At 34.9% G+C, this 17857-nt stretch overlaps 1 protein-coding gene across 1 annotated transcript; it reads left to right on the top strand.

Annotated features, from left to right (window-relative positions):
- The first annotated feature begins 6190 nt into the window (after positions 1–6190).
- Positions 6191–17621, top strand: LOC102661367 (uncharacterized). The gene is made up of 11 exons (XM_006592353.4): positions 6191–7483; positions 7619–7711; positions 9024–9148; positions 11147–11236; positions 15344–15661; positions 15756–16006; positions 16151–16363; positions 16458–16550; positions 16622–16723; positions 16808–17134; positions 17483–17621. Exons 5-10 carry the CDS (start codon positions 15346–15348, stop codon positions 16913–16915), a joined length of 1083 nt encoding a protein of 360 aa, XP_006592416.1. The 5' UTR covers positions 6191–7483; positions 7619–7711; positions 9024–9148; positions 11147–11236; positions 15344–15345; the 3' UTR covers positions 16916–17134; positions 17483–17621.
- Positions 17622–17857: the final 236 nt, after the last annotated feature.

Below are 17857 nucleotides of genomic sequence, written 5' to 3' on the forward strand. Positions count from 1 at the left end.
TCTATCAAACAAATAAATGAAATACCCTTTTTATTTTCTCTCAAATCATTATTTTAATTAATAATTATATCTCCTTATTTATTTATTTATAAAATCTCATCATTTTTCTAAAACTCTATTTATTTATAAATAACAATCCTTTTTAATCTAAATTACAAAAACTGGGATCTTACAATTGGGCTCTAAAAAGACTACTACAAAATAGCCTTGGAGACCTATGTAGTGTTTGAGATGTCATGAACAACATGATCACGCTGCAACACGTTGAAATTAAAGCATCCTTTGAAACTAGTACGCATGTGGTTGTACATGTATTTAAAAAAACCTTATACAAGAGGCTTCTTGCGATGGTTTCAAGGGACGCTTCAAATTAGATTGCTTCTGAGGTTGACCATCTACGTTATCTCGGCAACAATCCCTCTTCTTATGGTTGTGTGATGAAAAGCACGCATGGTCTTCCTTGTGCATGTGAGCTTTCTAGGCATACTGCTGGCAGCATCCCAGTGGAGTCAGTCCATATTTTCTGGAGGAGACTTTTCTTTTCAGACCAAGGGTTATGTGAGGCCGAAGTCAGCATCAAGGAAGAGATTGAGACCATATCTAAAAGGTTTGACGAACTTGATGTGTCTGGCAAAGTAAATCTGAAGAGTAAACTTCGAGAAATTGAATACCCTGATCACAACTCTATGTGCCCTCCTCTGTCAAAGGTCAACACTAAAGGTGCACCGAAGAAACCGATGAAAAGAAGTCAAAGATCCACAAAGTGTGATCCGTGTTACTGGGAGTATGTTGATGCTTTTCATTCTATTCAAAGCAGCAACTCTCCAATCAAACGTAGTGCATCATGTTCTGAACCGCCTCAACCAACAAGGATCATCCCGATGTTGGACCAATTTGCGCCATTCATTCAAGGTTTCATTCGTGACGTTGTGGATGTGTAAGCGGACGGTAACTGTGGATATCGGTCCATTGTCGCTTTATTAGGTATGAGGGAAGATTTGTGGCCGTTAGTGCGTAATGAATTGATTAAAGAACTTGGCAGGTAGTCGCATGAGTACATGAATCTCTTTGGTGGCATAGAGAGATTTGAACAATTAAAGTTGTCCCTACTTGTTGATGGGTTTTCCAAGGTATGTTTTTAGGTTAATTTTTTAAATAACAAACTTTAAATTACTTACATGTGTATGTTTGGTTGATTCAGGTTAGTGTGGACAAGTGGATGGATATAATGGAGATGGGATATATGATTGCATCACGGTATAACATAATCCTTGTATCGTTGTCCCGACAACAAAGCATGACATTTTTTCCTCTTAGAAGTCAACCACCACCTGATTCTTCTGGGCACCGTATGATATGTGTCGGTCACGTGTTTGGAAATCATTTTGTTCAGGTACACTATGTCGACCTAAATGAATACTAAACATGCGTTGTTTATGTAATTGTATTCATTATGCGATATAATTTGTTGTAAGCCATTAATAACCAATTAATATTACTAAGTACTCGTTTCATTAAGCAAAAAAATTGTTGGTCCAACAAAAATCATTTACGTGTGTAGCATACATCATTGTCATAATTGACAACACATAATGACATGCATGCGTATTAAAGTTTGAGCGCGACAACACAGTGACTGACTTGACTACACATTCTGAAGGAAACATAAACACGAAACATGTTTGATTCAATCCTCCCTAGGAAGGGACCAATCACTAGAACCATGAGCAAGAGGCTCCAAGAAGATTGGGCTAGAGCTGCTGAAGAAGGCCCTAGGGTTCTCATGAACCTTAGGGTAGATTTCTGAGCCCATGGGCCAAGGTTGGGTCCAATTATCTTTGTACATATTAGACTAGGATGTCATTATATTTGGTCCTTGTATATAGGGCTCCATATTGTAGGTAGGGTACCCTAGAAATATAGGATTTTTCAGCCCTTGTATTTTTGGGCACCTAGACTAGTTTTTGTATTAGGGGTAGTTTTGTAATTTCATATGCACTAAGTGGATATTTGATGTGTGTGGTTGGAAATAAATTTAATTGAATTGGTAGAAGCCCAATCCAATTAAATTTTAGAGGGGGAGGTGAGCATTTGCTTACTACACCCCATTGCCACATCATATAGTCACACTTTGTGCATGTCCTTCATGCTTTTCATGCCTCATGACACCTAAGCACACTTAGTGGAGAATCTTGTAATTGATCTTGGATTAGTGGGCTGAACCATAACTAAAATTCACTAATCATAATTAGTGAAATTTTGGCTCCAAAGTTTGGCTCCACAAATTCAATTTCAAATTCAAGTGAAATTTGAATTTCCCTCCAAATTTTGTGTGACACTTAGGCTATAAATAGAGGTCATGTGTGTGTATTTTTTTCAACTTTGATCATTTGAATATTAACTTCAGATTTCAGAGCTCCTTTTGAGCACAAAATTTCGTGCTCTTCTCTCTCTCTCCCTTCATTCATCTCCTTCTTCCTCCAAGCTCTTATCCATGGCCTCCTATGGTGGTGAGCTTCTTCTAGACTCATCTTCTCCTTGAAGTGGCGTCTCCTCTCTCTCTTCCTTCTCCATTCCGCTGCCATTTATCTTCCAAGAAGCAAAGGAATCCATTGATGAAGAAGATCCTAGGCCTACAAGCTCCAATGGAGCTTGCATCAATGTTCACGCGCGTCTATTTTTTTGTAAACAAAGTGAAGCAATCTGTCGATCACAACCATCTATATATATAGCAGACACGGCTAATAAATCACACATTATCTTGCTTTCACATAGTCTCCCAATTGATACACAAAGTATGGAATTTTTAGGAGAAACTAGCAGTCAGACGATTGTCAACTCAAGGTTGGCTTTCATTTTTTCAAATAGATCAATTATTCACAATGATACTGGGGTTTACTTCCAAACTTCGACTCCGGTGTCCATTCGAGTACCAAACAGTTGTGATTTTGCAAGCTTAAAAATCAGAATACACAATACCCTTCACCTATCCGACAAACAATTTTTGGATGAAATTCACTACCGGAAGCCATTCACCCATACAGGTAACCAAATTCACTTTCAGTGTATGAAATTGATAAATGATGACGATGTCAACACAATGTTAATGTGTAATGATCAATTTTCTTGTGTTGGTCCGATTGAGTTATTATGCACCGTTGGAAGAACACCAGATGGAATAATAAACTTACTTCAACACACTATGCCCCGTACTCATGACGCGATCTTGTATTACAACGGGAAATGGAACATGCCACTGCAGAACAAATTTGTTGGATGCCTGTTCACAGGAAAAAATCCTAAGAAATTTCAAACTCCTTCAACAAGTACCATCGATGAACTGAATGATTTAATAAAGCAATTTGCACCTAAAGGGATTCCCCCTCTTGGAATTCATGAATCACAAACGGTAAGACGATTGTTTTTCCGCCAACCAGGTCGCTTTGAGTATTCAGATACGCTTATAAAATATGAAATTAATGAGCTGAAGACCAACGAAGAACTGCTGAAGGTGTTAGTATAATCTAACTAATGGAAAAAATATGGACCAATAGAAATTTTAGCTGTCTTTACTAAATATGTTGTGAAATTCGAAGACGAGGTCACTGTGACATCGCTAAACAACTGAATGCAATGCTAATTTTTTTGCTTTTTCGTTGATGTAACCTTTATCTGTTTACGGCGTGTTTAAATCCCATAATAAAGTTCATTGTGTTATTTCAATGGTCCAAAGATAATTTATTTTAATTGTTTGACCTTGAAACCTTACGCATACTTAGAAGGGTCTGATTTCTATTTTTTTGGATTTTCTGCCTCTTTTTTAGGTGTTATTTGATGGAACCAAGGAACATAAATAATTTTTTTGGGTTCTTTGACGTCCAAACATGACAAATAGCACCCCTCCAATGTCTTACGCCACTCGCACACCCACGAAAAAAAACCCCAAACATGGGTACTTAAACATAAAAAAGGGTCTGATTTCTATTTTTTTGGATTTTCTGCCTCTTTTTTTAGGTGTTATTTGATGGAACCAAGGAACGAAAATAATTTTTTTGGGTTCTTTGACATCCAAACATGAAAAATAGCGCCCCTCCAATGTCTTACGCCACTTGCACACTCACAAAAAAGAATCCCAAACATGGGTACATAAACATAAAAAAGGGTCTGATTCCTATTTTTTTGGATTTTCTGCCTCTTTTTTTAGGTGTTATTTGATGGAACCAGGGAATGGCAATAATTTTTTTGGGTTCTTTGATGTCCAAACATGACAAATAGTACCCCTCCAATGTCTTACGCCGCTCGCACACCCACGAAAAAAAACCCCAAACATCGGTACTTAAACAAAAAAACGGGTATGATTTCTATTTTTTTGGATTTTCTGCCTCTTTTTTTAGGTTTTATTTGATGGAACCAGGGAACGGCAATAATGTTTTTGGGTTCTTTGACTTCCAAACATGACAAATAACGCCCCTCCAATGTCTTACGCCACTCGCACACCCACGAAAAAAAAAACCCCAGACATGGGTACTTAAACATCAAAAAAGGATTTGATTCCTATTTTTTTGGATTTCCTGCCTCTTTTGTAAAAAAAATTATTTTTAATGTAATTCTTACGAACAAAACTCATGATTTTAGCTTCACTTTTTTTAAAAAAAAATTAAAACAATCCAAAACTTCACTTAAGGACCACGATCGAAATCAGAATCGATATGTCAGTTAATATCATAAAATAATAAACTGTGCAAAACAAGTCAACTATATTAAACTAAAAAAATGTAACAAATACAAAAAATCATGTCAACTACAAAACAAAAAATAGATACAATAATCAATGCTCTATGCGCCGTCTCTGTCGAGCCCTGACACTTCCATTAGCACTGGCTCCCCCTCTGGCAATCGTTAGGCAATCATGCATAATATCATATAACTCTGTGCCTGCAGTGATCATCCTAAGGTTGAGCACACGCTCCAACCTCTATGCAATCGCCTCATAGCCGTTATAATCATCCAGTGACAGTCATTAAAAACATTTATTATAAAATTTAAAATAAATAACAACTCATCAAACATTAAACACGCAAAAACTCTTACCACTGCATGTGGAGGGGGGTCAAATGCCACTGGTACCTGGGGGCTGGGCGGCTGCATGTACTCCTCAGGGTCTGCGGCAGGTGCATCTCTGGGCTGGTCACCTGCCTGGATCGGTATCATGAATGGGTGAGATATCCGGAAAAACCTCTCCATGTAATCCGCAGATACTTGCCCATGCACTAGACAAAGCTCACCCACAGCTAGTACGTGGTCCACAAAATGCATCCACCTGTCATCTATATCATCATGTGACAATCGAGCACTAACAGGCGGCGGAGGGATGCTCTGAATGTAACCAAACTGCCGTAGTACCCTCTCCAGTCGAGCTGTGACCACCATAGGACCCCATCAAAGCTGAACCTGGAATGATGAAATCAGCTCAAAGGCCCTAACCCCCCGATGCTCAGTGTAAGGCAACCAGGACACATCTATGACGGTCAAAGCATCACAACGTGCCCTGTACGGTGCTCCTGTGATTCCCTTCATATGCGCCTTCGACGTCAGCCACCGGGAAGCACGTGGGGACGTCTCCTAGTATGTATCATCTATGACGCACTGATGCACACTAGGAAAGTGCTCATAGATCCAGCACTACAAAAAAATGAGGTTAACATAACATAAAAACATGTTTAAATCATAATCGAACGTAACATATTTAAAAACACAAAATTTACCTGTAACAGAGTCAGGTACCCCACAATCTGTCGTGTGGTGGTCCTAGAAGCCTCATCTAACTGGTTATACATATGAACCAGCGCGGCAACTCCCCAAGCATAACCACCACTCTGACCCAGGTCGCGAAAAGCGTCTAGGTACACCACATGAACATAGTTGCACTCTTATTAGCAAAAAGAGTGCAACCGACCAGGTGCAGCAGATAAGCACGAGCTGCTACAATCCACTGTCGGGCCTGTCATCTCATCTCATAAATGTCTCGAACCCATCCCAGCAGTACGTATGTCCCACGTGATCGTGCTGTCTCGGCTCTAGCCTCCTCAGCAGACACCTCAAGCAACTCGGTCAACAAAAATATCGTCTCCTCCGCAGAAAGAGCATGAAAGTTGTGCAACGCGCCAGTGATAGGCAAATGGAGGAGTGACGACACATCATCTAATGTGATTGTCAACTCTCCTACCGGAAGGTGGAAGGTGCTGGTCTCGTTGTGCCACCTCTCCACAAATGCGGATATAAGTCCAGGATCGCCAGTAACAACTGAACAATAGATCAGTGGACTTAATCCTGTGGCACCAACCAGTCCTTCAATCTCAAGCACTGGCCTCCCAATCAATGTCACCTTCCTCCCATGTGACACCAACTTCAAATTAGGACGTTCCTGATTTGAAGTACAAATTATACAATTATAAAAAAAATTAATGACAAACACACTACAAAAAAAATATTAAATAATGGAGGTTATTTTGTGGAGGTTTTAGAAACCTCCTTAATTTATTAAAAACTACAATTTTTTGTACTTAATTTGCGGAGGTGTTATAACCTCTGCTAATTAAATATTATTTTTTCACTCTTTTCTTTTTAAAATAAAAAAAAATCATATTTTTTCCCGGCAAAAAAAAAATTCCCTCTAAAAAATTTACAAAATCCCAATATGTACTGGTTGTCCCCAACCTTCAATCCCTAATTCCACCCCTCACTTCCGCTCTCAACTCAAGTACAAGATTCTCTCTTCACTCTTCTTCTTCTCCTTTCTCCGCTCTTCAATTGTTTCGTTTTCTTCTTCGATTTTTCCTTTCGATAAGAGTATCTGTTTTTTTTTTCTTTTCCCTTTTCCGATTCCCTGAACAACCATCCTACGCTAGGGTTGCAACTATTCCCTGTTTTTTTTTCTTTCTCGGTACCGCACATTTATACTCACATGTTCTGTTCTTTTCCCACTGGGTCTGTTGTTGCTGTCTCATTCTGTTCCTACGACTCAGATGCCGATCTTTGACACAAATGGGGTTGTGAGTTTTATGGGAAAGTTTCTACCTTGATTTTTGTTTTCTCTGTGGGGTTAAGGTAACCATGATGGGTATGATGAAAGTTAGCATCTTTGTGTTTTTAACCCTGATGATCACAATGGGTTGTTATGGTGTCACAAACCCGAATGATCTCAGAATTCTGAATGATTTTAGAAAAGGGTTGTTATGGTGTCACAAACCCTTGTGGCCCTCCTTCATGGTCTTATGTGTACTGTTCTGGAGGGAGAGTCACTCAGATTCAGACCAAGAATCTAGGTCTTGAAGGATCGCTACATACTTTTTTCTAGGTTGGAGTTTTATCAAATATTAATGGCAAAATGTTTGTTTTCATTAATGCTGATTACAGCTGCAATTCCACAATCTGTATGCACGATTGTTTCTAGGGGAAATCAGTGTTACTTAATCACCTCCAGGTTAGGCTAAACATTTAATGCCTCCTTTTTCTGGACCTTTTTTTCAGTCCATCCTCATTTTGCTAATTGAGTGCTAAAAAATAGATCATCTCGATACTCTCTTTTCCTAACTTCTTTTATTTGTATTGTGTTCAGTGTCACTGACGTTTTTCCTCAAGTCTGAACTTTGCTGGCGGTGCATGTATGATTTTAAGGCCACATGACTACCTGATACAACAGAGTTCTATTGTAAGTATTCAAACTTCAATCTAGTCGTCCTAATAAAGCATGGACAGAACTCAAATTACAAAATTTTGAGGGATAGAGTTAGGACCTAAGGCAATACACTAATAAGGGGTAGTGCTTTATGATTTGTATCACCTTGTAACCCATCACAATATACATAATCTATATTCTCTCATTTTTCTCCTTCAATACCTAAAATCCTATAATTTGATTAATTTCAACATTCCCAATTGCCTTTTAAATATGGGATTAATAGAAATATTGTCTTTTAAATTGTGGTTCATTGAAATATTGCTTTTTAAATCAGGGTTCATAGAAATTCTTCCAACGCAACAAAAAGAAAACCATTCAAAACATCTCTCATTCTCTTCCATTAAAAATTTGAGCGATAAACATACTCCAGAATTGCACACAGAGTTGGTAAGAATTTTGAAGCTAAACGAGGAAGTGGTGATGAATGTGAGAAATTTCTATACTTATGCAGAAAAAAAATTAGGAGCTGTTTCTTGTTCTTTGTATTGTGTGCAGGCTGTACATTGTCATTTGGTAGGAATAAAATTTTGATTCAACCAAAAAAAAGTCATCAAATTTAACTTGCCTTGTTTTGTGTTGCTCGTATTTCAATGTACTTTGCCCGGTGAGCAAACTTCAATGTATTATGTGTATGGAAACTGCAATGTAGCCTCTAATTCTTGATCTTCTATTTGATTCATAATTATGCAGTGATTGGAATCTGAAGAAGCTCTTGATTCTCTGTTTTGATTACAAAAAGATTGTATAATGTGTAGAGAGTAGTGTGATTGTGTGATACTCAAACTATAAATGTTCGACGGTTGTACATATTGGCTCATCAGCATACATGTCCAAAAGGAAAGGATTTATACAAATGAAGTGATTTTTGGGGCATGGCTGGCATTGCATTATAACTATTTTTTGTATACCCAACAAAGCAATATGAAGGGTGTAAGCATATGAAACAAAATACTAAGCCAATGTTTTATTACAAGCCCAAGTCCACTAATACAAGCACTAGTATATAACCAACCCTCAATAACTAAGGAAATAAACCAGGAAACAATTCCTTAGGTTGCTTCCTCATTTACATGACTAATTGATTTCACAGTATATTCTGAAGATATGCTAATATATTCTAACGTAATCTGAACTCTGAAGATATTCCTAATATTATGCTGTAATGGTTAACATAATACAATTTTTTTACCTCTTCTACACCACTTTCTGTTTTCTTGGCATTCTAATTTTTGAGCTACATATATTATTGAAATTTATCATGTGGCTTCTTTTTGTGTTTAAGGAAAATCAAGGGCAAGAGATGCTGCATTAAATGCCATCCAGTCACCTTTACTGGATATTGGTATAGAGAGGGCTACTGGAATTGTTTGGGACATAACTGGTGGGACTGATCTGACCTTGTTTGAGGTGGCTACCTACCCTTTGGCACTTAAATATTTCTTTCCATTGTGCCCATAATTTTTTCCCTTCTCTTTATTATTATTATTATTGGCTTCCTTTTTTCCTCTGCTCCTTTATTATTTTGGACTTTCAAATCTCAAAATATGAATCACTAGATAATGTTAAGGGCATTGGATATTGAAGAACATGGATGCTGTCATGGTTGTAATTGTGGTTTGTTAGGTTCACCAATGTTGTGGCACTGTTATTTATTAGGAAAAGATGTTGGATTTAATAGATGTAATATATCCAGACTTATAAAGACACTGATTGGGTCTGGTGGAACAGTATCCACCTTTTTGGGATCTATCAAAGGCACAACACTGATTTGCTTAGATACACTTTGCCTAACTGAAGGCTTCGTTTGTGAAAATTGAAATTGCTTAGATACACTGATTTGCTCAGATTAGTAGTGCCAGATCCAACTCTAAAATTGACTCAACACCTTACATTACACCCCCTTTATTGCTAGTAGAACAGATGTAAAAGCGTTCAGCCTGGGCTTAGAACCATTGCATATAATAAAATATAACTGACTATTGATTTCATTAATAATGATTCACCTAATTTTGCAGTTAACTGAGCTGACATTTATAACCTTTTTAACAATTGATATAAAATCCTGACACTGAAATCAAAAGCTGCATAATTTGTTGATGTTACTTGTTTATCCTATTGCCTTTCTGGGATTATATTATGCATGAGATGGAAAATATCTTTGATGGTCAGATACTGGTATATCTAACTTTTTCTTTTGACAATGATCTAATTCAATTTAATTTTAAATTCCATCTTTTGTTTTATAGTTGGGTGATGGGTTCCCTAGTGACCTTTTTGGAGGTAGCATTTGAATAATAAATTGTGCTAAAGAAACTCAATCGTGCATTATTTTTTTGCTTTTGAAAAAGAGTAATGCCCATCAATTAATTGTTATTATTATCCAATACAGATGCATATATATATGGTCGGGGCATAAAAATGTTAGGTTCATTTAAGCTTTATACATAAATGAATAATAAATTATGTTAGTTTGTTGCCAGAGAAATCGGATTTTCTTGAGTCTTCAATTAGATACATTAACAAGAACAGGTTCTAGTCAGTCATGAAGAAGTGATAATCACTGTTTATGTTATTAGTATTAGTCATTACCTTAGCTATCTAATTGTAACTTGGAATCAAGTTCTAGAATGTGTTAGGAGATTTTGGAGTTGTGTTCTGTTCAGAGCATGGAGTGACACATGCATATATATATATATATATATTCTTTTATCATTTTGGACTTTCAAATCTCAAAATATGAATCACTAAATAATGTTAAGGGCATTGGATATTGAAGAACATAGATAATGTTATGAACCACACTTCTGAACTTTAATTTGGAATTTTGGACCCATATCCACTAAAATCATGATTCATCTACTCATGATAATGTACTGAAACAATTTTTTTGCATTACTTTTTTGTTTGTTTCTCATATCACCTGCACCTACATTACTCTTATTCTTGTCACTACCAATAACATTTAACATCGTATGTTCGTTTATGAGAGAGGGTGGGGAGTAGGGAGTTTTTTGGTGGGTGGAACAGGAATGCTTTGGGTCAATTTTTCAGTCAACGCGTAGCCTTTTTTTTATTCTGTTTTTTTTTTCATGGATTAGGTGCTTTTTTTTTTTACAAGAGACAGTTCTATGAGTGTAGTAAATAAAATTAATCATTACGAGTGATAATATTTCTGTAAGTGTTATTGTATTTGAATATCCAAAATTCAAACCTATTGTGGATTTGTAGCACACTCGCTCCAAAAAATAAGTGGTTAATTTGCTTATTCTTTTTTTTCTATTAAGGTCATATATATATATATATATATATATATATATATATATATATATATATATATATATATATATATATATATACTAACTTGTCGTATATAATACTAACTTAATTTCCTTATTTTTTTTAAAGCTTGTAGCTGAAGTTCTTGAGAGGTGCTGAAATTGGTTAGGCAATAACAAAAGACACATTCCTCTGCTTTCATTTACTGGAAGTTCAAAGGTACTTCATCTCTCTCTTATTTTGATTAAACATTGTAATCTTTATTTTTATGTTTTTACAACGTACATTACATTTTCATGATAGTATTTTTATGTTACAACCTCTACTAGTTAGCTAACAAGTGTAATTTATTATAATTTTTTGTAATTCATTTTTTTGTTGGTTCCATTGGTTTTTATTCTAAATACCTATTCTTATTTTATAACATATATGGTAGTAGCTGTAACATAAAAATTAGTTAGAATAATTATTATAGTTTTTCTTCTTAATTTATATTATAATTTTGTGGGGGACTTACTTTTTTTTAATACATATTATACTATGTTATATTATCATAGTGTGATAAATTATTTTAATAAAATTGTTTAGGTATCTTTTGTAATGGATAAGTCATGGATTTCAAAGGCCAGAAACTCAATTGATTACTCCATTGGTTTGAGTAAATTCTTAGATTTTGCTTTTAAGAATGGAGCTGTAGGAGAAATGATTTGGTGTCTATGTCCAAAATGTGGATTTATGAAATGGCAAACTAGAGACATAGTTGAAGATCACTTGCTATATAAACCATTTCCTCAAAACTGTTATATGGGATCTTCATGGTGAAAAGCAAGCATTAGAATCTTCTCAAGTGGAAGATGTTTTCCAAGATAGTGGTGTTCAACCTCAAAACCCAATGGAAATGATGATCAATGACGCATTTGAACAATATAGGCAACATGACCCTAATGTAGGTGCATCACAACCATTAAATGAAGATGAAATAGTAAATGATGAACCAAAAGAAGATCATAATGGCTTTTATGAGCTTCTAAAGGACGGGAGCCAAACATTGTATGAAGGAAGCAAGTACACAAAACTAGAATTTATAATCAAATTATATCATATAAAAGTTTTGTGTGGATTAAGCGATAAGGCAATGACTATGATATTGGATTTGTTAAATGACGCATTTGAAAAAGCAAAGTTTCCTCCTTCTATTTATGAGGCAAAGAAAATTATTAACAAGCTTGGTCTTAATTATAAAAACATAGATGCTTCTCCAAAACACTGCATGTTGTATTTGGGAGATGATGAAAAAAGTTTGGATGCTTGTAAGCATTGTGGTACATCTAGATGGAAACCCAACAAGAAGAAGAAAATAGCTGCAAAGGTTTTACGTTACTTTCCATTGAAACCAAGATTGCAAAGATTGTTCACATGTCGTAAGACTGCAAAAGATATGAGATGGCATGTTTTGGAAGACAATAAAGATGGGTTGTTAAGGCATCCAAGAGATGGAGAGGCATGGAAGACATTTGATTTAATCCATCCTGAGTTTTCTTCAGATCCTCGAAATGTTCGTTTAGGCCTTGCTACTGATGGTTTTAATCCTGCTAGGACCTTGAGTTCTACCTATAGCATCTGGCCAATTTTCTTAATTCCATATAATCTTCCACCTTGGATATGTATGAACCACACTTCCTTCATTCTATCAATGATCATTCCAGGCAAGCAATCTCCTGGAAATAACATAGATGTGTACCTAAAGCCCCTTGTAGAAGAGTTATGTGAGTTATGGAGTGGTGTGGACACCTATGACTCATCCTTAAATGAAAATTTTAGAATGCGAGCAGCTCTTATGTGGACAATTAGTGACTTTCCTAGCTTAGGCATCTTATCTGGTTGGAACATACACACAGGATTGGCTTGCCCAACTTGCAATTTAGATGCGGAACCTTGTCGCCTTCGAAATTGTAACAAGTGGTGTTTTATGGGGCATCGTCGTTTTCTAAGTAGAAATCATAAATTTAGATTGAACCGTGTTCGCTTTGATGGAAGCATAGAAGAACGAAACCCACCATTAAAATTATCTGGATCTGAGATTTTTCGACAAGTGGAACATATTAATACTACATTTGGAACTGGAGCTATTCAAAATGGAACAAGAAAAAGATCTAGACAAGAAGTCACACAGTGGAATAAAAGAAGCATATTCTTTGAACTTCCATATTGGGAGTCTAACTTGTTACGACATAATCTAGATTTTATGCATATTGAAAAAAATGTATGCGACAATGTCATGTATACATTGCTCCATGAGAAGGATAAATCAAAAGACAACCTTAATGCTCGAAAAGACTTAAAAGAAATGGGCTTAAGGCCTGATCTTTGGCCAGATGATAATGGAAAGTATCACCTTGCTTTGTTTTCACTAACACGTGGTACCAAAAAGTTATTTTTGAAAACTTTGAAGACTATTACAGTACCAGATGGTTACTCAAGTAACATTTCCAGATGTATTGATGAGAAACTTAATAAAATATCTGGGTTAAAAAGTCACGATTGCCATATTATTATGGAACAATTGCTACCACTAGCAATTCGTAACTTGTTGCCAGACCATGTGACTTCTATCTTAGTGGAGTTCTGTTCTTTTTTTAGAATACTTTGTGGTAAAACTTTAAATCTTCCAGAACTTCAGTTGCTCAAAGATCGCATTGTGGTTACACTATGCCACTTAGAAATGTTATTCCCTCCATCATTCTTCACAGTTATGGTTCATTTAACTGTTCATCTTATAGAGGAAGCAAAACTTGGAGGCCCAGTGCATTATCGATATATGTATCCAGTAGAGAGGTAAAGATTTAAATAATTTAAATTTATGATGTTATATTATAAATATCTTGCTTGTACACTCTTTAATTGTTAGTTATTTCTATAGGGAATTAGGTCACTTAAAATCCTTTGTGAGAAACAAGGCACAACCTGAAGGATCCATAGCTGAGGGGTATTTAGCTGAAGAGTCTCTTACCTTTTGTTCTCGGTACATTGAAGATATCGAGACAAGGTTCAATAGACCTAAATGTGTTTGTGATAACCCAATTGATAATGAGACCTTTTTTGTGTCCTCTATCTTCCCACAAATTGGAAAACCAGTAGGAGCTTGTTCAATGTTCACTTTAACTCCAATGCAAAAATTGCAAGCTCATCGATATGTGCTCCTTAATTGCACTATAGTCACACCATTTGTGGAGTAAGTAAAGTGACATAAACTTTTATTGTTATACTACTTATAAATAATAGTCATGTGTATTGATTATAATAATTAATTTATGTAGTGAATTTAGAGAATTCATAAAAAGGAGTTCAAGAGGAAGAAGACCTTCGTCTATAGAGATAGAGAAAAAAGTCAATAAAGAGTTTGTTGATTGGTTTAGAAAGCGGGTGAGTAGTCATTTAGTGGATAAGGATTTTTTTACCGTCTTTGTTTCAAACTCTAACTTCCAATTTTTTTAGATTATGAATCCAGATACAATGAATGAAATGTCTACTGATCTAAAGTTTTTAGCACGAGCATCAAAGCCAATTGCATCTACATTTACTGCATATAATATTAATGGGTTCAAATTTCGAACCTTGGCTCGAGAAGAAGGATTAAAAATTTCCCCTAATTAAAAATCTATTTCACTTTTTACTCAAGTTATGAATTCCCTTAATGACAATCTTCTTAAATATTAATTCAAATGGGAAGTTGGAAGATATCATTGAGATTAACTACTATGGTCGATTCTCTGTTATTCTTTTTAAATGTAAATGGGCTGATACTACACGAGATAGAGGGTATAAAAAGGATTGTTGGAATTTTAATTGTGTTAACTTTGATAGATTGATTCATATTGGTGATCGTGAAGAACATGAACCATACATTGAAGCATCTCAAGCACAAATGGTGTATTATGTAGATGATGTTGTCAATGAAGGATGGAGTGTTGTTGTACACATAAAGCCAATAGATTTATATGACATGGGAGAAGAAGTAGAAGAAAATGCATATGAAAATGAGTCATACCAAGAGCAACAACTTGAACAATTTTCTAGGCTTGATGATCAATATGTACAATTGGCTACAAACCATCTAAATGATGATATAGTTGATTGAATTGTAACTCCTAAAATAGTAAGAAATTCACATTTGCCTAAATATGATATAGTTGATTGACTTATAAATGTTGTTATTATTTCATTTATTAATTATTTTAATCTTGTTTTAATTTTGATAGTATGTCATCTTAAATTTTATTATTCTTTATTTATTTTTCTCTTAATATTGTTGTCATGAATATGTAGTCATGCCAAAGGTGAAGCGTTTTAGAAATCCACAAAAATCAGCACCTCAACCACAATGTCCCTCACCATGTGATTCCACACAAGCTCCTGAAGTCCCAACTGGTAATGTCCCTCTTTCTCATGAATCAACATCTGAAGTTCCAGCAATGAATCCTGAAATTTCTTCCCCGCCAAGTGATTCCACACAAGCTCCTGAAGTCCCAACTGGTAATGTCCCTCTTTCTCATGTATCAACATCTGAAGTTCCACAAGAAGATGAAACAACTAGACGTCATGTTGGGCGTGAGTCTACACACTGTTGGACTGTTGAAGCAATAGGTATACAAGTATTGTATTTTATTTTTATTTTTGTAATTATCATCATATGAAGTATATTACATTTTCTTATTAAGAAATTCTTTTACTGTTAAAGACTCTGAAGAAACGATCAAGAAGATTAAGGTGAAAGTTAGGGGAGTCAATAGCTTACCTAGGGAGTTACGCATCATTGTGAATTTTGATGACCAAGGCCAAGCAATTGGTGAAGCACAAGCCTTGCTTGCAGGATTTCTTGGAACACTAGCAGCTGATTGCAAATTATTTCCTATGGATTATGATAGATGGTCTGGACCTTCAGGCGTACCTAAAGCTTATTTTGATGATTGCTTTGAAACAATTTTAAAGGTATGTCAATTAGTTATATATAACTTTTTATATCTACACCACTTAGAAACCTTATCTTTACTATTTTTCATATATATATATATATATATATATATATATATATTATTTTGCATATGATATTTGATAAATTTGTCTTTTTTTTAGCCTCGATTTTATTTTAAGATTAATGAAGCTGGTGCAAAACGGTATTGCAAATTGAGTATGAGAAGAAAATGGGCTGCAAATAGGCAAAGCTTATGGAATGAATTCAACGATCCAACCAAAACAAGAGATGAAATCATAAAAAATGTGTCGATAGGCATAGATAAAGATCAATGGGCTCGCTTTGTTCATTATCGTCATAAACCATCCACATTGGTACAATTAGATTGTTTTAATTATTGAATTGTTTTTATAGCTAGTTATATGATTACTATTACAAGTTGTAAACTTGAAATTGCTTTGCATATAGGAACTTTGTAGGAGAAATAAAGAGATTCGAAGCAAGCAAGTTATTCCACACACTGGTGGATCCAAAGCTAATCCTAGAAGAAGAAATGAGTTGGTAATGACACTAAATGTTAACTTTTACTAATTAAAAAAGTTCAATGTTTACTTACTCTTTATTTATCTTAGTTGTTAGAAACTGGGAAGCTACCAAGTCGTGGACAATTATATATTGAAACTCATAAAAGGAAAGATGGATCATTTGTAAATGAAGCAGCAAAGACTATAGCGGTATGTTTTTCTTTAGTAACATTGTTTTCAAGGATTGTGCTTAATCTTAAAACTTTTGTAATTCCTTTTATTACATGTTTGCAGGAACAAATTGAAGTAGGATTGACTCAAAGCATAGTTGATGAATCTGAAGTTTCTCCTCTTGATGTTGTTGGTAGAGTGTTAGGGTTAGAGCACTCTGGGAGAGTGTGATGCATGGGATTAGGAGCTGTTCCTTCTAATACATTCAGGAACACAAGACTTCGAGCTTCTAGTCTGAGCTCTTCTTCATCTGGTGTTGGCTTTCCATCTTCAAACCAATGGCAAGAGAAATACAACAATTTAGAATCAGCTTTTAAGGCCTACATGATAATGAAGGAAGGAAGGATCCCTGAAGAATTAGCTAGTTATTTCACTCCTGATCAAACACATGTAAGTAATTAATATGCATACATCATTATAGAGAAATACAACAATTTGTAATTGGTACGTGTGTTTATTAAGCTAATTAATTTACAGCTTTGTAGGTAGATTTTATAGTTAATCAACAATATTAAGGTAGAATTTTATTGATTTTGGCTAGCTCTTAATACTCTTTATCTCAAGTTAAGTCTTTAAGTAAACATACATGACCAAGGTAATAACCATGCATAAGTTTAGAATATTAAAACAATTGTTTAGAATTGATTATTTTTATTGATGGTCATTATGATTTAGTATGTGTGATACACCCTTGTATATAGTATATGTGACTAAGTGTTTTTACTTTTCTTATTTCAGCTAAATGATGTTTCAAGTGTTCCTAATACACCTTTGGATGCAAGAGGATCTTCTGGTGCTAGCAACCCTTAGTTTGCTTATAATGTATTTTGGATTTAAAGTTTAGTACAATACTAATATTACTTTGTTATGGATTTTATGTCATACTTTGATTTATAATAGAAATTTGAATTATAAATCTTTGAACTATATGCTATTATTTTGGTTATTGATCCTCATTATGAGTTTTTTTATTACATTTTTTTATCGATATCATAAGAAAATGAAAAATTATAATACATGTAGATTATGAAACTAAAATGAGTATACAAAATCATTATATACAAGAAAATAAGGAGAATTAGAAAATCAATTGTAAAACATATATTGCTAGCA

Source organism: Glycine max, chromosome 12 (assembly GCF_000004515.6).
Source record: "Glycine max cultivar Williams 82 chromosome 12, Glycine_max_v4.0, whole genome shotgun sequence".
NCBI lineage: Eukaryota > Viridiplantae > Streptophyta > Magnoliopsida > Fabales > Fabaceae > Glycine > Glycine max.

Bases quoted from the DNA above. Each gene is read 5' to 3' on its own strand.
- LOC102661367 (XM_006592353.4), top strand. From the start codon at position 15,346: ATGCCAAAGGTGAAGCGTTTTAGAAATCCACAAAAATCAGCACCTCAA. The intron at 16,007-16,150 runs GTATGTCAATTA...TCTTTTTTTTAG, and splicing joins GCTTTGAAACAATTTTAAAG to CCTCGATTTTATTTTAAGAT. The intron at 16,724-16,807 runs GTATGTTTTTCT...ACATGTTTGCAG, and splicing joins AAGCAGCAAAGACTATAGCG to GAACAAATTGAAGTAGGATT.